The sequence below is a fragment of the Oryctolagus cuniculus genome, chromosome 15 (genome assembly GCF_964237555.1).
Source record: "Oryctolagus cuniculus chromosome 15, mOryCun1.1, whole genome shotgun sequence".
Classification (NCBI taxonomy): domain Eukaryota; kingdom Metazoa; phylum Chordata; class Mammalia; order Lagomorpha; family Leporidae; genus Oryctolagus; species Oryctolagus cuniculus.
This window is the reverse complement of record NC_091446.1, coordinates 2,064,930-2,087,500: the sequence shown is the minus strand read 5'-3', so window position 1 is coordinate 2,087,500 and position 22,571 is coordinate 2,064,930. Positions and strand designations below refer to the sequence as shown.

The following is a 22,571-nucleotide window of genomic DNA, read 5'->3' as shown; positions in this document are numbered from 1 at the left end:
CCGGTTGCCCCTCTTCCAGGCCAGCTCTCTGCTGTGGCCAGGGAGTGCAGTGGAGGATGGCCCAGGTGCTTGGGCCCTGCACCCCATGGGAGACCAGGAAAAGCACCTGGCTCCTGGCTCCTGCCATCGGATCAGCGCGGTGCGCCGGCCGCGGCGGCCATTGGAGGGTGAACCAACGGCAAAAGGAAGACCTTTCTCTCTGTCTCTCTCTCTCTCACTGTCCACTCTGCCTGTCAAAAAAAAAAAAAAAAAAAAAAAAAAAAAACGGTGTGTACAGATTTCCAAATCTTCCCACCAAAATACTTCCCTTTCAATTCCACTTTCCACAATGTTTGCTGTATATACCCACATAGATTCATATATGCTATAAAGTGGAATACCAATGTAAATCATTAGAACTCGGTAATGCAATCCTTGGTAAATCCACACAAAACCGTAATTTATATGAAAACAAACATGAGATGAGCAAGCCAAGGACAAGGAAGGAAGCGGCTTCCACCAGGAGCGTGGTGACCTCGAGGAGCCTTGGAGGGAGCAGGCACAACCATGCCCTTACCTTTGTTTTGTTTTGAAGATTTATTTATTTACTTGAAAGTCAGAGCTACACAGAGAGAGGAGAGGCAGAGAGAGAAAGAGAGGTCTTCCATCCGCTGGCCCACACCCCGACTGGCCGCAATGGCTGTAGCTGAGCCGACCTGAAGCCAGGAGTCAGGAACTTCTTCAGGATCTCCCATGTAGGTGCAGGGGCCCAAGAACTCGGGCCATCTTCCACTGCTTTCCCAGGCCACAGCAGAGAGCTGGATTGGAAGGGAAGCAGCCAGGACTTGGACCGGAACCATATGGGATGCCAGCACTGCAGGTGGCTGTTCCACACGTATGCCACAGTGCCAACCCCTACTTTTGGTTTTTAGAAAGTCATAAACGCACACACCAGACTTGTTAAGGGCTAGTTTTTACGCTTGCTACATTATGTAAGTATACGATCATCTAACTCTTCTAATTAAAATTAAGGATCTTAAGGAAAGCAGTTATATACACATCACACACAAAATTAACTCAACACACAAAATTAACTCAATGTGGATTAGAGACCTGAATATAAGAATGGAAAGTAGAAAATGCTTAGAAAACATTGGAAGATGGGGCCAGCGCTGGGGTGTAGAGGGTAAAGCCGCTACCTGCAGTGCCGGCCTCCCATATGGGTGCTGGTTCGAGTCCTGGCTGTTCTATTTCTGATCCAGCTCTCTGCCACGGCCTGGAAAGCAGGAGAAGATGGCCCAAGTCCTTGGGCCTGCAACCTCATAGGAGACCGGGAAGAGGGTCCTGGCTCCTGGCTTTGGATCGGCTCAGCTCCGGCCATTGTGGCCATCTAGGGAGTGAACCAGTGGATAGAATATGTCTTCCCCCCACTCCTCTGCCTCTGCTTCTCTATAACTCTGCCTTTCAAATAAATGAATAAAATGTTTAAAAAATTGGGAGAAATTTTTATGGTTTTAGGAAAGGTAAAGCTTTCTCAGATATAACACCACGCATGACCCATTAACCCACTGTGCCACAGCACCAGCCCCACACGCATGACCCATTAAAAAACCTATTGGAAATTGGATTTCATCAATCTTCACATCTTTTAGGCATAATATCATTAAAAAATGAAAAAGACAAGGCACATTCTTTAAGAAAATGTTTACCCAGCACAGCTATGATAAAGGACTTGCATTCAAAACATATTAAAAACTCTCTCAACTGGCCAAGAAGATCACACAATTTTTAAACAGGCAAATGATCTGACCAGTGATTTATCCAACAAAGGTACATCAAAGGCCACTAAATACACGAAAAGTGGTTCTGCATCATCAGGCCTTGGAAAATGCACACGGAAACCACACGGGCTGCCTCTTCCGACCCACTGCAGCGGCGACAGCGAAAGGACAGGCGCGCAGGAGCTGGGGAGGACGCGGAGCCGCCGGGAAGCTCACGGTGCTGCCGGGAACGTGAAGTGGTGCGGCCGCTCAAGTCTGGCGGCTCTCAGAGCACGGAGCGCAGGGCCTCATTCCACACGCGGGGACACCCGCGGGAGAGGGAGACACCTTCACGCCAAACTCATACGAGAACGTTCACGTTCAAAGCATTACTTGTAAAATCCCCAAAGTGCTGCTGACCCAGATGCCCATCAACTCAAGAGCAGATGAACAGAATGTGATACCCTAGGAGCCCACCTATTCCACGACCCCATTTTTAGGAGCTGTCCAGAATGCGCCAGTCTGTGAAGACAGAAAGTAGACTGGCGGTTGCTTAGGGCGACAAGCGAGGGAACAGCTAACTGCTAACGAGCACCAGGTTTCTTCCTGGGGTGATGCGAATGTTCTGGAAGTAGAGAACGGCGATGGTTGAGCAATTCTGCAAATGTGGTAGAAACCACTGAGCTACGCACAGAAGAGTGAACTTCGTGGTACGTTAATTATGCTGGGTTTTAAAATGGGAAGAAGATTTGAATCGACAGTTTACCCTAGAAGAGGAGTCAGCAAGAAGCACATGAAACGTCCCACTGCATCGGTCACTGGGAATGTAAATCAGCGCTACAGTGGGACGTGGGAGACCGGATGGAGTTCTGGCTCCTGGCGCCAGCCTGGCCCAGCCCTGGCTACTGTGGCCATTTGGGGAGTGAACCAGCAGATGGAAGGGCTCACCTTCTCTCCCCCTCTATCTCTCCCTCTCTTTATGAATAAATCTTTAAAAAATAACCAAAAAACTGTAGTGAGATACAGTTTCATTTTTTTTTAACCTTGCTTCTTTCAAGCAGTGTCTACTGGAGGGAATTTTTTTTAAAGATTTATTTATTTGAGGGGCCAGTGCTGTGGCGCAGTGGGTTAACGCCCTGGCCTGAAGCACCGGCATCCCATATGGGCGCTGGTTCTAGTCCTGGCTGCTCCACTTCCAATCTAACTCTCTGCTGTGGCCTGGGAAAGCAGGGAAGGATGGCCTAAGTCCTTGGGCCCCTGCACCTGCGTGGGAGACCCGGGGGAAGCTCCTGGCTCCTGGCTTCAGATTGGCACAGCTCTGGCCGTTGTGGCCAATAGGGGAGTGAACCATCGAATGGAAGACCTCTCTCTTTCTGTGCCTCTACTCTCCCTGTGTAACCCTGACTTTCGAATAAATAAATAAATCTTTTTAAAAAAAGGTTTATTTATTCGAAAGAGTTACACAGAGAAGGAGAGGTGGGGGGGAAGGGAGGGGGAGGGGGAGAGAAAGAGAGGGAGAGAGAGAGGTCTTCCATCTGCTGGTTCATTCCCCAATTGGCCACAACAGCTGGAGCTGTGCCGATCCGAAGCCAGGAGCCATGAACTCCTTCCAGCGGCTTTACCCGCTAAGCCACAGTGCCAGCCCCGAGATACAATGTCATACCTACTAACATGACTGTAACCAAAGACAGGCAACATGAAGATGGAGAGGAGCCAGGGCCTCGGCTGCTGGTGGCAGGGAAGGATGTGAAGTGGTGCAGCCACTCTGGAAAACGGTTTCGTTTCTCAGAAGCTAAACATAAATCTACCATAAGAGCCAACAATTTCAGTCCTAGGTTCCTGCCTAAAACACAGGAAAACAAGTCCACACAACAACTGTATGTGAACTGTCAGCACTATTCTTGCCAAAAAGGAAAACCAGCCCTAATGTCCACTAGCAGGTGAATGGGTAAACAAAATGTGGTATATCCAAACAACAGAATGTTACTCAGCCACAAAAAGGAACAGGCTGCTGAAATACGCTTCCTTGTAGGTCACGGTCAGCAAGGTCAGGTGCAGTGAAGGATTCCATGGAGACAGAGTGGACTAGCCGTCACTGAGGTCCGGGGCGCGGCCTCCCCACCGAGAGCGCTCTGAAGGCAACCGGACATTCTAAACCTGGACAGTGACGGCTGCACAGCTAAAAGCCCTTTAACTGTGCACTTCAAAAAACTCTAAGCCTAAACAACATGGTCTTTTATTAAAAAAAAAAAAAAGGATTTACTTATTTATATGAAAGGGAGGGAGGAGAGAGAGAGACCGACCTTCCAACCACTGGTTCAGTCTCCAAATGTCTCTAAGAGCCAGAGCTGGGCCAAGCAATGCCAGGAGCCAGGAGCTCCATCTGGGTCTCCCAGGTGGGTGGCAGGGCCCCAAATACTTGGATCATCTTCCACAGCTCTCCCAGGCACACTGGCAGGGAGCTGGATCGGAAGAGGAGCAGCTGGGACTCCAAATGGCACTCATATGGGATGCTGGCATCGCAGGCGGCAGATCAACCGGCTGCTTCACAATGCCAGTCCCCAGAAACATGGTCTTGATGACAGCCATGGGAAATCCTACGAGCTACAGCCCTGGTAACAAAAGGATCACGTGACACACTGACGGGGTTTCCCAGGTGCTTTGTAATATTCCTCAAATTAATGATGCTCTAAAAACACCGACAATTTTATGCAATTCTGTGATCCTCCCTTCATTTCTCCACTTCACCAAAAGGTATGCTCTGATTCCTACCACGTGCTTCACGTGGTTCTGGGCTTTGGTAATCAAAGAAGCAGAGCCACGTCTCGCCGTTCCGGGACCTCTGCCAAACACGCGGCATTAACCAGCTCTGCTGCTTTAACTAAGATCCCGGAGAGGCGCTCTCGGGAAGGAAGAGGGTTCACTCGGCCTGCGGGGTGCAAGCTCACAGCCGGGACTGGACAGCCCCATCGGTTCAGGTGTCCGGTGAGGCTGGAGGGTGGCAGAGGGGTGATCCCACCGCCAGTCGAGGATCTCGGCCCAGCTGTTTGAATAACCACCCCTCTCCAGAGAACAGCCCTCAGAGAGCACCCACAGTGGCCTACCCACTTCCCAGATGCCCTAACCGGAGCAGCCTTCACTCCGAGCAATCGCTCTACCGACTGTTAACGTCAGACTCGGGGTGTGAATATCCGCATGCGTTGGAAGCCAAATCCTGTTCACACCGTAACAGCGGCAGCTACCTGAGAAAAATACCCCAGCCTCGGAGAACTGCCTCCCTCCTGACCTTCCCTCATTTTCCACGTCGTATGTAAAGCAAGCTGCCAAAAAGCAGAAATCAGACAGACAGTGTGTGGCTGTCAGGATGCACGTGTGCTTCTAGCGCTGTGGCTAAGAGGAATCACTGCAGATCCATTTCCTCATCCAGATGTGAGGACGGCGGATGCAGTTCAACTGAGCAGACCTGACAGCAGAAGTAGCTCCGCAGACTACCCCTCCTAAAAAGCGAGAGTTTGATAACCTGTTTCTTGAGGAGTGGGTTACAATTACGTAGAACTAAGGCAAGTGAGTGTTCTGTGGAGTCCACACCATCAGCTCGCATTCACTAGGGCCGCACGGAGGGGACCTCGCTCAGCAGGGGACAGGCAAGTTTACCTCTCGGCGGCTCCCTTCACAGGTCAGACCCCCCAGCTCCCTCAGAGCCATCAACACGCTCCCACGGTTTTGCTAATAAATCCCATTGGCTTTACCTGTCCCAGTGCTAGCACTGTGAGAGTACATGGTCCAGCGTGGAGGGGATGCAGCACATGCTCTCCCCTCCCCCTCTGTGGGAGCAGCTATCCCTAACACTGAGAACCAGTGGAAACCTCAGACCGGAACTGCACAGTTCACGCACATCGAAGTTTCCACAGCTGCATCAAAGCCAGTGTAAACCCACACTTGCCCATCTCCAGACAGAAGGTCTGGCCTGTGTGGGCCTGTGTGGGAGTCGGCAGGCTGCCATCTAACCAGCAGAGAAGTCCAGGGGGGAGGTGGTAGCACAGCCAAACAAAGCCACAGCAGCTGATGCGACAAACTCCACACAGACAAGTCACACGGCAGAAATCTGAGTTAACCGTGAAGTTGCTGCACAGTACACTGTCTGCATGAACTTTTCCATGAGACAATCTTAAAAATATTCTAAATGCAAAAAGGACAGAAAGTACTTAGAATGAACACATTCCAACCGTGCAGAACGCTCGGGCCTGATTTCACACACGTGAGTGTGCGTTTCCTCTTTTAGATTTATTCTCGTATCCAACTTACTCTTTGGGCCAAACTGCAGCAATTGCATTTCCTCTTCTACACAAAACAACCAAAACCACACAAAACAAACCAAACCAGGGATTCTGAGAAACTGACCAGAAGGTAAGGGAGAGCGTGACCACCCTCTACCGCCTTGGGCCTCTGGGCAACAGCACTGGGCCTGGAGCCCAGGCGGAGCCTGCTGGGCTCCCTGAGTCGAGGACACCTGGTATGGGGAGGCCATGGTGGCCAGAGTTCTCAGGCCAAGGTGCCAGACAGAAGACAGAAGCAGGCCAGGGCTCTGGCGTAGCAGGCAAAGCCGCTGCCTGCAGTGCCGCCATCCCATATGGGCGCCGGTTCAAGTCCCAGCTGCTCCACCTCTGATCCAGCTCTCTGCTGTGGCCTGGGAAAGCAGTGGAGGATGGCCCAGTCCTTGGGCCCCTGCACCCACGAGGAGACCCAGAGGAAGCTCCTGGCTTCGGATCTGTGCAGCTCCAGCCATTGTGGCCATCTGGGGAATGAACCAGTGGATGGAAGACCTCTCTCTCTCTGCCTCTCAAATAAAATAAATAAATCTTAAAAAAAAAAAAAAGACAGAAGTAGAGAGAGAAATACAAAGATCTGCATGTGTCTGGCTGAGCACTGAGCAGCTTATACATGTGAGGGATTTTCCCCAAGGCAGGGAAGGAACCACCTAAAGGGTTAAAAGTTACAGCACTGGGTGCCTGCACTTACTGGGGCACGAGCTGACTTAAACAGGAAGATCCCACCTTGGGAGCAGGGAACAATTAGGCTGCGCCGGCTCCAGTCTGACCTAATACTCCCTAAAAGGACGGACCAAAGGGCTCAACCTGTTTCCTCCGGCAAAACTTCAAAAAAGTAGCCAGAGACAAAAAGATATACACAGAGGAACAAAGACAAGTGGCTACATATTTCTCATTAGAAATGATCGATCCTAGCCAGACAGAGAAGTCTCTCAAGATTTCTTTAAAAAATACATCAATGTAGAATTCCATGCACAGGGGAGACATCTTTCAAAAACGAGTGAAATAAAGACTTTTCCACAAGAGTTCAAAACTTTTATCACCGACAGACCTGTCCTGCAGGAGATGGTGGAGGAAGTGCGACAGGTGGGTGCCAGGTGGAGCACGGACCTAAGCAAAGGAACAAATGCACCAGAAACGCAGCTGTGTAGACAAACAGGTCTTTTTCTCGTTACCGAAACCTATTTAAAGGAAGATGACCCTTTTAAGCAGAAATGGTTAACAACACAAGACCAGCTTGCGGCACACATCGAAGTGCAGGACTAGAACTGCACAGAAGCCGACAGGAGAGAAAGAGGCTGTGACGTGTGGAGTGGTGCAGTGTGCCCGAAGGTGCACTGTGTAGTCTAGGACGAACAGGCATGCTCTGAATCACACAGCAAATAACAACGTTATGCTAATAAGCCAATAAAGGAAACAACATTATTTAAAAAATCCTATTAAGCCAAAATAAGGGAGAGAAAGCAGAAGTAAACAAATAATAGAAAACAAATAGCAAGATGATAAATTTTAATCTACTTATTCAATAGCCACATTAAATTAACAAACAGCTCAATGAAAAGGCAGAGATTATCAGGTTGAATACATATAAACAGACTCAACTAAGTCTGCCTACTAGACATTCAATTTAAATATAAAGATACAAATAGATATAAAACGATGCAACACTATATACAATGCTAACAGTGATCAGGAGATAGCCGGAATTACTAATATCAGACAAAGTACAGTAAAGACAGGATGAGAAGCATCAGCTCATCAAGGACATAAAATTCATCAGGTTCTGTACCCACTCACGAGCTCACATGAACCACAAGCAGAACTAGACAATCTACAGTGACATCAGAGGTCTGTAATGCCTTCTCACAAAAATTCATAGAACATGAAGAAAAAACATAAAGGACGTAGATTTCAATCAAACTATCAACCAACCTGACTTACCGGTCATTTAGGGAATTCTTCAGTCAGAAACAGCAGAAGCCAGACTTCCCAAAACTCACCTTTGGAGTCATAAAAGAAGTCTCAATACACTTAAAGGAGCCAAATCATAAAGTATGTTCTCTGGCCACAGTGGAATTAAACTAGACAACATTATCAGAAGGATTTCTAGAAAATCTCTGAATTTCGGGGAACTAACACACTTCTAAATAATTAATGCATCAAAGAAATTAAACGGAAGATTTTAAAGCATTTTGAGCTGGAAAACAAAATTTAGGGCTGCCATCATGGCGCAACCTGAGAGGCTGGTATCCCGTACCAGACGCCAGCGGAGTCCTGCCCTGCAGCCGACCCAACTCCCTGCTGACGCACCTGGGAAAGCAGTGCGTGACCGCCAAGCGCTTGGGCCCCTGCCTTCCACAAGGGAGACCCAGACGGAGTTCCAGGCTCCTGGCTTTGACCTGGCTTAGTTGCAGCCATGAAGACTGAACCAGTGGATAGAAGATTTCTCTCTCTCTGTCTCTCCCTCTGTGTCACTCTTTCAAATAAATAAAATTAATCTTTAAAAACAGCACTAGAATTTGTATAAAAGCAGTGTTTTGGAGAAAACGCATAGCACTAAATGTCTACAGTGGAAAAGACGAAAGGTCTCAAGCCAGGGACCTCAGCTGCTGCCTTAAGAAACTCGAAAAAAAAAAAAAGCAACTGAATCCAAAGTAAACAGAAGAAAAGCAGCAATAAAGATCAAAGTGAAAATGAGGACGGTAGTAAATAGAAAAGCAATAGAGAGAAATCAATGACGCCTGGAAAGACATCCCATGCTCATGGATTAGACGACTTAAGGCTGCTGAAGTGGCCCTGCCCACCAATAACCTGCAGATCTGACAAATCCCTGAGAAAGCCCGCCGACTCTGGGCACAAACGGAGAAGCTGGCCCTCAGATCAGAAAGTCAAGAATGTTCAGAATTCTGAAAACAGAACACAAAGTCAAGACAGAGTTCAACACTTACTTCAAAGCTGCAGTGACCAAGACAGAGCAGTACCAACACAGGATAGATACTGATCAATGCACGAGAGTCAGTCTGGGAAAACTTCCATTTACAGTGACTGATTGTCAATAAGGGTGCGAAGGCAATTAATGGGGAGACAACAGTGCTTCCCACAATGGTGCTGGGAAACTGAGTACCTACAAACCTAAGAAGGCAACTGAACCCCCACACCATATTCAGAAATTAACTCAGATGGAACACAGACCTAATGTAAGAGCTAAAACTCTCAGACTCCTAGAAGAAAACACGGATAGACTGGGAGGGGATGATTGCAAATCATAGCTCATATCCAATAAGGAATTTACATCTCAGAAATATAAAGAACTATTACAACTCAACAATGAACAGACAGACAACCTAGTTTTAAAAAGGGCAAAGGACCTGACAGACAGTCTGCTAAAGAGATGGACAAACGGCCAAGAAACACGTAGAGAGGCTCAGTGCCATCACCAGTCTTGCAGGAAAGGCAAATCAGAAGCCCAGGGAGGTGACACCGCACATCCACTTAGGACGGCCGTAATCCACCACACAAATGACAAGTGTTGTCGAGGAGGTGGAGAAATCGGAACACTTACACAGGGCTGATGGGCACGTAAACTGGGCTGATGGGCACATAAACCTTGTACCACAAACTGGCAGTTCCTCGAGCGTATGACCTAGAAATTCCAAAGCTGCGTAAACACCCAAGAGAAAGGAAACGTCAAAGAAAAGGTCTGTCCATGGGGCCGGTGCTGTGGTGTAGTAGGCTAAGCCCCTGTCTGCAGTGCCAGCATCCCATTCAGACACCAGTTCGAGTCCCGGCTGCTCCTCTTCTGATCCAGCTCCCTGCTGTGGCCTGGGAAAGTAGCAGAGAGGGCCACCCCTGCCCCACAGGGGAGACCTGGAAGAAGCTCGCGGCTCCTGACCAGCCCATCTCTGCCCGTTGCGGCCATGTGGGAAGTGAGTCAGCAGATGGAAGACCTCTCTGTAACTATGCCTCTCAAATAAATAATTTTTTTTTTTTTGACAGGCAGAGTGGACAGTGAGAGAGGGAGAGACAGAGAGAAAGGTCTTCCTTTGCCATTGGTTCACCCTCCAATGGCCGCCGCGGCCGGCGCACTGCGGCCGGCGCACCGCGCTGATCTGATGGCAGGAGCCAGGCGCTTCTCCTGGTCTCCCATGGGGTGCAGGGCCCAAGCACTTGGGCCATCCTCCACTGCACTCCCTGGCCACAGCAGAGAGCTGGCTTCGAAGAGGGGCAAGCGGGACAGAATCCGGCGCCCCGACCGGGACTAGAACCCGGTGTGCCGGCGCCGCTAGGCGGAGGATTAGCCTAGTGAGCCGCGGCACCGGCCAAATAAAGATTTTTTAAAAATGTGTACATGGGGCCAGCGCTGTGGCACTGTGAGCTAAGTCTCCCCCTGTGGCACCAGAACCCCATGTGGGCACCGGTTCAACTCCTGGCTGCTCCTCTTCCTATCCAGCTCCCTGCTATGGCCTGGGAAAGCAATAGAAGATGGCCCAAGTGCTTGGGACCCTCACCCTCATGGGAGACCTGGAAGAAGCTCCTGGCTCCTGGCTTCGGATCGGCTCAGGTCCAGCCATTATGGCCATCTAGGGAGTGAACCAGTGGATAGAAGACCTCTCGCTCTGTTTCTCCCTCTGTCTGTAACAACACCTCTCAAATAAATAAAATATTTTAAAAAACACTTGGGCATGGATTTCAGAGTATTGTTTACAACAGCCAAAATACCAAATTGCACACTTTAAATACTATATGTACAATTGGGTATACTTCAAATTATACCCCAAATATACTATTAAGTACAAAGAAACAAAAATGGTAAGTCAAATACTTATACGGCCAAGAAATGAGCCAACGTATCCTTAAAATCTTTTTAAGATTTATTTTATTTATTTGAAAGACAGTGTTATAGAGAGAGGTAGACAGAGAGAGAGGTCTTCCATCCACTTTGTTCACTCCCCAGATGGCCGCAATGGCCAGAGCTGTGCTGATCCGAAGCCAGGAGCCAGGAGCTTCTTCCAGGCCTCTCACGCGGGTGCAGGGGCCCAAGGACTTGGGCCATCCTCCACTGCTTTCTCAGGCCACAGCAGAGAGCTGGATCAGAAGAGGAGCAGCCGGGACTAGAACCGGTGCCCACATGGGATGCCGGCGCTTCAGGCCAGGGCTTTAATCCACTGCACCACACTGCCAGCCCCTAAAATCTATTTCTAAAGGACAGTGACAAAGAATGGAGAGAATTTACAGAAGAAAAGGGCCACCTATCCCTCACACTCAAAAGCCAGAGGAAAAGATCTTGGGGCTGGCATGTGTGTTGTGAATATCACTGCCGCCCGCGATGCTGGCAGGGCTCCGGTGCCCGTCCTGCCTGTCCCAGCTGCTCCACTTCTGATCCAGCTCCCGGCTATGGCCTGGGAAAAGCACTGGAAGACGGCCCAAACGCTTGGGCCCTGCACCATGTGGGAGACCTGGACGAACCTCTAGGCTCTGGTCTGGTCCAGTCCTGACCGGTGTGTCCATTCAGGGAGTGAACCAGAGGATGGAAGACAGATGTTTTTCTCTGTTTCTCCCTTCCCTCTCTGTAACTCTTTCAAATAAATAAATATTTTTTTAAAAAAGAAAGGGCCGGTGCTATGGCGTAGCGGGTAAAGCTGCCGCCTGCAGTGCTAGCATCCCGTATGGGTGCCGGTTCTTGTCTCAGTTGCTCCACTTCCAATCCAGCTCCCTGCTAACGTGCCTGGGAAAGCGACACAGGACGGCCCAAGTCTTTGGGCCTCTGAACCCACATGGGATGACCTGAACGAATCTTCTGGCTCCCACCTGACCCAGCCCCAGCTGTTGTGGCCATTTGGGGAGTGAACCAGTGGATGGAAGACCTCTCCCTCTCCCTACCTCTCTCTTTCAAATAAATTTTTTTTTTTAAAGAAAAAGATCTTGGATCAATGCAGATTAATCCAGGAGACACTAACTCCACTGTCCGGCCCAGGTGTGACAGTTACTTTTAGGCGTCAGCTTAGCTAGATTAAGGGGCACCTAGAAAGCAGGTATCTTGGGTGTGTCTGTGAGGGGCTTCCAAAGGCAGTCAGCATGGTCTGAGTGGAGCAGATGGGAAGAGCTGGCCCAGCGCTGGCGGCACTGGCCACTGGCCGGTTTCCGAGGGCTGACTGTGGACAGGCCCCCTGCTCCGAGAGCCGGGCTTGCTTGAGTCCTTGCAGGAACACTAGCGGCTGGCCTCCAGACGCCGGGACTCACGCCTAACGCCCCTCTGCTGGCGCTCACTCGGGCTTCAGGCCTGGGTCTGAGGCCGTTGGACCTGGACCAAGTCAGTTTCCGGCATCCCAGGGTCGCCAGCCTGCAGGCAAGCCGCCGTGCGACTTCTCAGCTGCTGCAGCAGCTGGAGCCAGTTCCTCAGGCAGCCCCCGTCACCTGTCTACCGCACAGCCCTTCACCAGGCTTCTCCGGCGTGGTCTCCCTGGGAACCTGCTCCTTGCTGAGCTCCGGGGAGGCGTCTCAGCAGGGGTGAAGGCTGAGTGTGCTCTGGGCACACTTTCACCCCGGCACAGAGTCTGGTGAGCACGCGGCAGGCAGGGGAGCCTTCTGCGGAGACTCAGCCGCTGGAGTCGCAGAGAAAACCAAACCAGGAGTGTGGGGACGCTGGACCAAGACCTTCAGGCACCCGGTCTCATTCAACACGCCGCCGCCCGTGCCCGAACACGGTGTCCAACAGGAATGACCGACGCTACACTGTGCAACGGCGACACCTGGACCGCAGCAGCTGAGCTCACTGCAAGGACACGTGGTGGCCAGGACACTCAGCATTACAGGAGGTGGCCGCCTCTGCCCGAGGGTCACTCGCAAGGCCGTTAGAGATGGGTCTGGGCCCTGCATTTTCCAAAACTCTGATGGTGGCCACGAGCGCAGACAGCACCATCACCAGGTCAGAACACAAGAGGAAAACAGCTGTGGTTGCTCCGTAAACAAACTCTGGAGGGGTGTGTGTCTGTGTGCACGTGTGTGTGCGTGTGTACATGGACGTGTGTGTGCGTACCTCTGCGTGTGTGCAGTGGGGCGGACAGGGAAAGGAAGAAGGGGAGAGAGAGAGAACAAACTGGGACGAGAACTTGGATACTTTATTGAACTCCATCTGGATTATTAGATCAAAGACCAGGACACAGTGCGACACAAACAAGACCTTTATCAAATAAGAGGCGATACACACCAGGGCAGTAAGACGTCCAACTCACTCTTCTTGGCAACGGTCAGGAAGCACTGCAACCCCGAGGGCGGCACTCAATTCCCGCCACTCCTGTCACTCACGTTCCCCCCGTCCAGCCACCCCGAGCTCATCCCGAGCTCGCTGATGGAGAGCGGACTCCGGCTCCCTGTCCCCACAGCCCCGGCGGGGCACCTCTCGTCACTCACGGTGGCCAGCGAGTTCACCGCTGTGAAGCCTCAGGTGGGGAGCTGGGTGGCCCAGTGGTCAATGCGGCAGGCTCAGGGGCCACTCGGCTGGGGTTTAAGACCCAACTCCTCCACCCGCTAAGGCCAGGACATTAACTTCTCTGTACACCAGTTCCTTCATTCACGCCCGGAATAATAAAAGTTACTGGGAGATCTAAACAGTGAACACCCCGCGACCAGCGTTGTCTGTTACATCTGCAGGAAATGGGCCCCAGACAAGGAAAGCCCGGCGCTGGCTACCAGGAATTCATCCCTTTCTCCCATCTCCCCCTTGGATGGACAGCAGGACTGTGCTCCCAGGAGCTCTGGTGACAGCCTGGGGGCTCCTCCCTTCACAGGACCCTGCTGCACCTGCCGGCCCTCCCTCCCAGCACTGCTGCAGCCGGGGCCCTCACTCGGGTCAGCACCGCCTTCCGCCTCCGGAGCGCCGCTGAGCAGTAAACTCGGACAGGGGACCACGGTCTCGCCCGTCACCCTGCTCTCCTGCGGTGGGGACAGCTCGGACAGGGGACCACGGTCTCGCCCGTCACCCTGCTCTCCTGCGGTGGGGACAGCTCGGGCAGGGGACCACGGTCTCGCCCGTCACCCTGCTCTCCTGCGGTGGGGACAGCTCGGACAGGGGACCACGGTCTCGCCCGTCACCCTGCTCTCCTGCGGTGGGGACAGCTCGGACAGGGGACCACGGCCTCGCCCGTCACCCTGCTCTCAGCACACGGCGGTGGGGACAGCTCGGACAGGGGACCACGGTCTCGCCCGTCACCCTGCTCTCAGCACACGGCGGTGGGGACAGCTCGGACAAGGGACCACGGTCTCGCCCGTCACCCTGCTCTCCTGCGGTGGGGACAGCTCGGACAGGGGACCACGGTCTCGGACAGGGGGCCTGACCCGGGGCGGCGTCAGGAAGGAATGCAGGTCCCCGATGACCCTCGGGGACCCTGCTCACCTCCACAGACCCTACTCACTCAGCCGCTGGGACCGGGGGGCGACAGCGCAGCACACGGAGCGGTCACTCTGTGACCGTAGAAAACGCTGCCTGGAATAACCGGGAAGCCCGACCCCGCACTCAGCACACAGGAACACAGAGCAAAGGCCGGACAGCGGCCGCTCAAGCCGCAGCTGACCCGCACGCAGAGGCGGGGGCCAGTCAGCCAGGAGCCGCAGTCCCCGCCGCAAGCTTAGGGACGGCGCCCCTTCCCCGGAACGCTTCGCTCCCGCAGCCCCGGCCTGCCGACCCCTGCCCCTCCCGGGAGTCTCACTTAGACCCCACCCCGGCTCCGGGTGCGCTCCTCCGTCACCAGCCCATCACCCCGTTCTCTCGGCCAGGGCGGCCGGGCACGCCCTGAGGCGCTCCGCGGGCGACTACGGCGTCCAGACGCGGGGGCGCACGGGGAAGACCCCAGGCTCCGCGGGCCCGGGTCCCGCCTGTCTGCGCAGGCGCACGGCGCCCCGCCCACCTCAGGCCCCGCCCCTCCCGGCAGGTGTGCGCGGGAGACCCGCCCGCTCGCCTCACAGGAAGGGCCGAGCCGGGAAGTGCAAGGCCCGCCGGGGGCTCCCCCGCGCGCGCGCCCGCCCGCCATCCCCTCCCTGACGCCGAGGCCCCAGGGCTCACCGCTTCCCCCGGAAGCTGGAGCTCCTCCTGCCTCCGCCGTCGCCACCGGCCCAGCGCAAGGGCGTCCATGCGGCCTCGAGCCCGAGTCCACGCGGGTCCTCGCTCCCGCCGCGCCCACGGCCACACCCCCTTCCGCACGTGTCCCGTGAGAGCCAATGAGGAGGCGGAAGGGGTGGGGCGTCGAGGGCAGCACGTGAGCCTCCGAGGCGGTGGCCGCAGGCAGGAGTAGTGGAGGCCCGAGTCTCCTGGGGACTAGGGCCCTGTGGGGCTCGCGCGTCTCTCCAGGTCAGTCTTTAGCGACGATTGGCCAGTATGTCCTTTCTCGGTTCACAGAATCAACCGCAGGTCCCGAGGAACCCACTTCAGGATCCCCGCCACGTCTTGACTGCCGGTCTCCAGAGGATGGAGCAATGCCCGCCTCCTCTGCCTTCTGATTGGCCCCTGCGCCCTATCAGCAGCCTTCTTCCTGTGGCTGACAGATGGCGCGGCAGGCCAATCATTACGGCCGAGGCTGCCGTGGGGCGTCGCTGGGAGTTGTAGTCCCGGGGCGGCCTCCTCACTTCCGGAGTGGCGGCCGGCTCTGGACTGCGCGTGCCGGCGTGGTCTGGAGTCGGTGTCTGCGTGGTCTGCAGTGGGGAGCGCCCCGGAGGTGCCCTGCTCCGCCTCCGGGCTGGAGGGCCGCGGGTCCGCTGGCCGCGCAGTAGGGGAAACTGAGGCCCGGCCGGCCGCCGAGGGGCTGCCCGCGTCCGCGGCGGTCGTGCCGCGGGGCTCCCGCACCCAGGCCCTACTTTTTGACGGTTTTAGCCGCGGTGGTCCTTGGGCAGAGCCAGGCCGGCAGCGGGTGAGATCCGGCTGGGCGCGGGGGGCCGCCTGGTCCCCGGCGGGGCGGGGGTCTCCTGCGTTCGCTCCCAGGACCCCGCGCTCGGGCCGCCTCGGTGTCTTCGTCGGGAAGCCTGGGGGGGACGGGGCGGGGAGGAGTCTGTTGGTGCAGACCGTGTGCAGCCCATGCGTGCCGAGCGTCTCAGGAGCTTTCTTGGGAAATGCGTGTTATTAAAAAAAACTGAATTTTAAAATTTTTTGCACCCAGGTAAGCATGCTTTAACTCCGTGCTTCCACGTGTTTCTGCAAGTACCCTGTCCAGGGCACGCGGGAGGGTGCGTGACATAAATTAAGGACTGGAAGTCGGATGCGCCGCCACCGCCAACGCTGGTGCGGTGTTCCCTCGGAACCCGCGGGGCTGCGGGTGCTCCTGGAATCCAGGATTTTTTTTTTTTTTTTTTTTTTTTTTTTTTTTTTTTTTTGGTGTCTGTAATTCTAAAGGTCTTGCCTTTGTGGATCAGCGGTGTGTTTAAAAATTATTCTTCTTACTGCTTCTCTCTCCAGCTGATTTTTTAAAAATTTACTTGAAAGAGAGACAAGAGGGAGAGGGAGATCTTTCGTGCACTGGGTCGCTTACCAAGCGGCCAACAGCCGGGAGCCGGGAGCTCCATCGCTCCATCCGGGCCTCCCACGTGGGTGCAGGCGCCCGAGCGCCCATCAGGTGTCAGCAGGAAGCCGGATCTGGAGCGGAGCAGCCAGGACTGGAACCTGCGCTCCCGGGTGGATGCCGCCCGCAAGCTGCAGCTTAAGGCTGCCCACAGGCCAGCCCCTCCTGTACCGCTGAAGGTTGTGTACGGGAATAACTATGCTAATTTTACGTCTCCTTAATTAGTAACCATTAAATAGTTCATCCTTTTCTTGTTAACATTTGAATTCTCTTTATGTCCTGAGCTATCCTTCCATTGGTTGTATGGTAGACAAATCACTTCTCTTGGGCCTTGACTTTTCTGTTGATGGTGTCTTGAAATTCAGGATTTTTACATTTCTAAGCCAAACAAACTGAGTATTTTGAGTTGTTTAAAAGGGTGATGTGTGCACTGTATTTCATGAAACACCCTAGGAGTATCTGGGACTACCCCTCTAATCAAATAATACTTTGGCAGCTAAAATATATGAATGTTCTCAGATATTCAGCCTACATGGGATATACAGAGACTAAGTATTCTCAATTCAAGTGGGTTTTGTTGGGTCTCATGCCCGAAGCTGGCCCTGACCAGCAGGGCCCAGTGCAGACACTCCCCAACAAGGTGAACAGGAAGGGTAGGTCCACGGGTGAAGGACACACCACAAGCCCGTGGGCTCTGTGGAAGCAGGAACGCTCTGTTGAGGAAGTGTGCAGGCTTATTAGAAAGTTTACGAAGGATGCGCGCAGTAGGGGAGCCAATCAGAAAAGATCACGCAGGCGTGGGTGGGCCACGCACAGGGCACCTTAAGCGAAGTATAGGGATCACGCACCGTCCACGTGTCCGGAACCAGAGTGGACCTATCCCTGCCGGTGTTCTGATCTCCTGTAGCTTAACCGCGGCAGCCGCAGGCGCCGTATTGTAACGGAGATTTTAGGCAGTGCCCAACAGGGTTTGTGTCAAACGCAGGAAAAATCAAGCTTTTTAGAGTGTTTGCGAGTTGGATAGAATGTGCTGTGTCTGCTTGGCGGTCTCCGGTCCTGCGGTGTAGAGGAGACGGTTTGCCCTGTTAGCCAGGGTCAGTGTCACTGCTGCTGCTTAGATGGGCTGAGAACAAACACTTCGACGCATTTCCTTCCTGAGGTTGAATTGTCTTCATTAGTGACTCAGGAGCCAGGCAGCTTCCAGTCCTCACACGTAAGGTGCTGTGACGGCCCGGGCAGAGCTGGGGAGCTGCAGGCGGACGGCAGGGGAAGCAGGACGACACATTGCAGATGGGCTGCTCCAGGGTTCCCTTCCTTCAGGGGTGCGAGAGGAATCTTGTTGGCTTACTGGGATCTAACTCTCATCTCTCTCCTGGTTTCTCAGAAGGTGAGATCTTACAAGTAAACAGCTCGGGCTTCAGCCTTGTGTGAGAACCCGCTTCGGGGCCTGATGTCTTGAACAGATGGCCCGAGCGACCGCTGGGTCACGCGGGGTCCGGCCGTGGGCATGTTCAGAAGGACGTGCAGTGCAGCACACTGCTGAGCGTGCGTCACTTGGTGCCGGCCGGGACGTACACCAGCCTTCGCTGCTGTATGTGAATTCCCCGTGTCTCCATTTATAAATGATGCCTTAAAGTGCTTGTTATTTTAAAATTCTAAGTGAATGTATTAACTATTAGAATAAAATATGGGAAAGGTTCATGATATTAGATTCTCGCATATTATGCAAAAGCACAGCGAAAAAAGTTAAATTGGATTACATCAAAATCTAAAATTTGTGCCCCAAATGCACTATTACAGTGAAAAGGCAATCCATGAATCAGAGAAAATATTTGCAAATCATATATCTGCTAGGGAGTTACTATCCGAACTTTATAAAGATTATCTACAAAATTAGCAGCAAATAATTAAAAAAGGACAAATTGACAAAATGGGGTGGGTGTTGCAGCACAACAGGTTAAGCCGCCTCTTGGGATACCTGCAGCCCGTATCAAAGTGCCTGGTTCAAGACCCAACACTCTGCTTCTGATCTCGCGTCCTGCTAACGCCCAAAGTCTTGGGCTCCTGCCACTCATGTAGCAGCCCCAGATGGAGTTGCTGGCTCCTGGCTACGGTGGGCATTTCAGGAGTGAACCAGCAGAAGGAAGACACCTCTCTGTCTCTGCTCTCTTTGTCACTCTACCTTTCAAATATCATTTAAAAAAATTAACAACTTGAATAGAGATTTTGCCAGAGGAAATACACAAATGCCCAGTAAGTACATGAAAATACAATCAATACCGTTATTCATTAGGGAAACACATCAAAACCAGGTTGGGGCCCACTTCTCAGCCATCAGGGCGAGAAAAGAGAGAAGGCTGGCTGTGGTGCGGAACGCAGGCGCCACCTGGGTGCTGGCACCGTGTGCGTGCCTGGCTCAGGTCCCAACGGCTCCACTTGTGATCCCCTCGTCGAGTTGGATACGCTTGGGAAAGCAGTGGAAGATGGCTGAGGACTTGGGCTCCTGCCACCCACCATCCCCGGCCATGGTGACCATTTGTAACAAATGGTCCGTTTGGAATAAACCAGTGGATGGACGACTTCTCTCCCTCTCCCTCTCCTCCCCCTGCCCCCAGTAACTCTGCCTTTCAAATAAATAAACCTTTTAGAAAGATAAAAGAAGTGCCTGCTCGGATGTGAGGACATTGGCTCCCCTGCACCCTGCTGGTGGGGATGGGACAGAGACGCCCCCAGCTCCTCTCATGGGTGGAAGGGGGGCAGCGGAGAGCAGGCACTAGGTGTGTACACGCGTGTCAGAGCGGGATCACCCACAGGAGCCAACAGGGGGGAGGGCCCACGCGTCCACTGATGGCCAGGGTGGATGGGCTGGAAGGCATCATACCAAGGAGAGGGAATCAGTCACAAACCAGACTCCGAGTCCCCTCTCTGAGGTCCTGGAGCAGCGGCACCAGTCGGGGTGGAACGGTGGGGCCGGGGCTGGGAGGAGTTAGGAGCTTTAGTCTGGGAGAATGAAGGAGTTCTGGGGGTGGGCGGTGGTGACTGGCTTACACTAAGTGTGTGAGCACTTCACACACGCCGAAAACGGCCACGCTGGCAAGTGCTCACCACAACCTAAACGAAGTGCTTGGAGGACTACAACTAAACGCTGCTTCTCCATGCGTCCCGCGGTCTTGCTGGCCGCCCGCAGGGGCCGTGACTCAGGAGAAAGATGCTCTAACTGGAGCCCCTGGTTCCTACCTCAGAGGGGTGCTCTGAGTTTTAAGTGAGACCCCGGCTGTGCAGTCTGGGGAGCTCTCAGTCGGCCGTACCCCGTGCGGCTGTCTCCTCTCTCCCCACAAGCGCTGGGCCACCTGGCGTCCAGGAAGTTTCCGGAGAGTTGGTTCACTTCTGGCTCCAGACGGGATGTGCGCTGGGTGCGTGCTTTTCTGAGCCTCCGTTCTTGCATCTGCAAAGCAGGAATAAAATAGGGGCCGGTGGTGTGGCGTGGAGGGAAACCGCGGCGGGGAGTGACCCCCGATGGCGGAGCTGTCTCTCCCTCCTCTCTCTCTCAACTCTTCTTTTTGTTGTTGTTTAGATTTTTATTTATTTATTTGAAAGTCAGAGTTACACACACGCACAGAGAGAAGGAGAGGCAGAGAGAGAGGTCTGCCATCCACTGGTTCACTCCCCAACAGCCAAAGCTGTGCTGATCCGGAGCCAGGAGCTTCTTCCGATCTCCCACGTGGGTTCAGGGGCCCAAAGACTTGGGCCATCTCTCCTGCTTTCCCAGCCCATAGCAGAGAGCTGGATCAGAAGTGGAGCAGCCGGGACTTGAACCGGTGCCCATGTGGGATGCTGGCACTGCAGGCGGCGGCTTTACCCGCCATGCCACAGCGCCGGCCCCTAAACTCTACTTTTCAAATAAAGAAATACTTTTGTAAAAAGGAATAAAAAGACTGCTCCAGGCTATTGGTTTTTTAAGCTTATTTATTTATATTTATTTGAAAGGCAGAGGGCCAGAGAGTGCTTTCATCCACTGGTTTACTCCCCAAATGCCCACAACAGTAGGGGCTAGGCCAGGCCAAAGCCAGGAGCCCTGACCCTCATCCCGGTCTCCCACGTGGCTGGCAGGGACCCAAGTGCTTGAGCCAGGCACATCAGCGGGAAGCTGGATCAAAAGCAGACGTGGGATTTGATCCCAGGCTTCCCAATACGGGTGTGACTATCCCAGGCTGGGGCTTAACGCACTGTCACATAACTCCTGCCGCTAGGCCATTTTTTAACTTTATAAGGAATGGTTTTCTTAGATACTGTACCAGCAGTAACCATTACCAAGACGCTTGCTCCTTCATGTTTTTCTGATTTTGAGTGAAATGTCCCCTCCGCAGGGGAGCCGGGTCCAGCACCCCACCTCCAGCAGCCACCAGCGCTCCAGCCAGTAGCCCATTGCTGCTCTCCCTGGCGCTCCTCTCTGTGGGGTCGGTTTTTTTCCTTGCACTGACAGATGTTCTGTTTGCGTCCCCCAAACGCTGTGCCTGTTGTCCAGTCCAGAGCCAGGCACACAACAGGCACTCGGGAAGCAACTGGGCTAACTAGACACTACGCCAGTCCCCCGGGCGCCCCTCGATCCTCCTCCAGGTCACAGGGCAGGGCTGCCTTCCTGTTCCCAGAGAAACGCGGCCTCGGAGAGGTCAGCCCTCGTGCCCGGGGCTGCGGCTGCTTCAGTAGCAGCTCTGGGTGGGTTTCCCGCCTCCTGCTGCTCCGTGGCCTTTCGGCTCCTGTGCGAAGCCCCCCAGCCAACTGCAGTCTTCGTGAGAACAAGGGGAGCCTGCAGGCCTTCGTTCCGCAGCCGGCGGGGCAGGGTGTTCTTGAACGTCTGGAGTGGCAGGTGTAGCAACGTGCCAGGGCTGAGGGCTTCTGTCTCCCTAAGGCTCGGGCGGTGCTGCCTCCCTGGCTCCCTCCTCAGTGGCCTCGGAGGCAGCTTGGAGCTGGCCTGCACCTGCACGGGGCAGGGCCCTTCGCACCTTGGCCTTTTTTCCTCCCTGGCCCCTCCACCATGGCCAAGCTGCTACCACCGTCTGTTGATCCCACAGGCCGTCCCTTCATTGTCAAGTGTCGCCTCTGGTAGCTCCTGCTCTGACTTCAGCCCCCAGAGAAGCCACCTGCTTTCCGTCGCGCTGGCCACGCTCTCTCCTGGACACAGCAGGGGCGCTCCAGTGACCTGTGTCCCTGGGCCTAGCATGGGCGGGGCCCAGTGTGGAGGAGTGGCAGGTTCCGTGGAGCTGGCTGTGTGATAGCTGCTCAAGCCCCAGGGAGGCCTCCAGGAGCAGGTGCCACTGCCCCGGCCCCTCCGCGCCGCGGTTGGCGGCCCAGGCCCCAAGCCTGGGGAGGATGAGACGTGAGGATGCGCACCCTCCCTCAGCCCGTGTGTGCTCACCCCACGGAGCTGTAGCAATTGCACAGATACCTGGGTGCACACCAACATGTCTGAAACCAGCTGGTTGGGAGGGGCCCAAGCTCTGCAGGGCCCAGGTCTCTGACCCGTGTCCCTCCCTCTGGCTGTAGGCAGGGCAGGCTGTTGTCCCCTAAGAAGACTAGAAGCTGAAGTACAGCCTTCTCCCTGGACAGTCCACACCTGATTTGGTGAGGCTGTGGTTTTGTTCCAACGTTATTTTACCTTAGGCTGAATTTTCCTTTATGGCAAAACCCAGGATCAGGTTTCTCTAAATGTAATCCATGCAGTAATCCAGGAGTACTTTGTTGAGGCAAAAAAAGCAAACCGGTTTTCAGCTTCCGTGATGATAACACGCAGAGCTTTGTGCCCTAAGTCAGTTCCCTGGATTATTTTCTGAACTTGCGAATGTGCTTCAGAGGAATGACGGGAGACCGCGAAGGCTGAGTGCTGAACGGCTCTCACCAGTTCAGGTGATATTGTGCAATGTGTGCTCACACCTATCCCACAGGTGCTGGCGTGGTGGCAC

The 22,571-nt window shown here is 53.8% G+C and overlaps 1 protein-coding gene and 1 long non-coding RNA gene across 6 annotated transcripts in view; one reads left to right on the top strand and one right to left on the bottom strand.

The window, feature by feature from the left end:
• C15H10orf143 (chromosome 15 C10orf143 homolog) overlaps nt 1-15,253 on the bottom strand; it is a 103,539-nt gene extending 88,286 nt beyond the window's left edge. For all 5 annotated transcript variants that reach the window (XR_011382724.1, XR_011382725.1, XR_011382726.1 and 2 more), the window contains exon 1: nt 15,126-15,253. Coding sequence is in view for 2 of the 5 variants with exons in the window: in XM_070058273.1 (XP_069914374.1) it covers nt 15,126-15,194 (69 nt within the window). In the remaining 3 variants the exon portion in view is untranslated. The remainder of the gene's footprint in view (nt 1-15,125) is intronic.
• Nucleotides 15,254-15,848: 595 nt separating this feature from the next.
• LOC108175771 (uncharacterized) lies at nt 15,849-16,869 on the top strand. The gene is made up of 2 exons (XR_001792433.3): nt 15,849-15,966; nt 16,213-16,869. It is a non-coding gene; the product is annotated as an uncharacterized lncRNA (long non-coding RNA).
• The last annotated feature ends 5,702 nt before the right edge of the window (nt 16,870-22,571 follow it).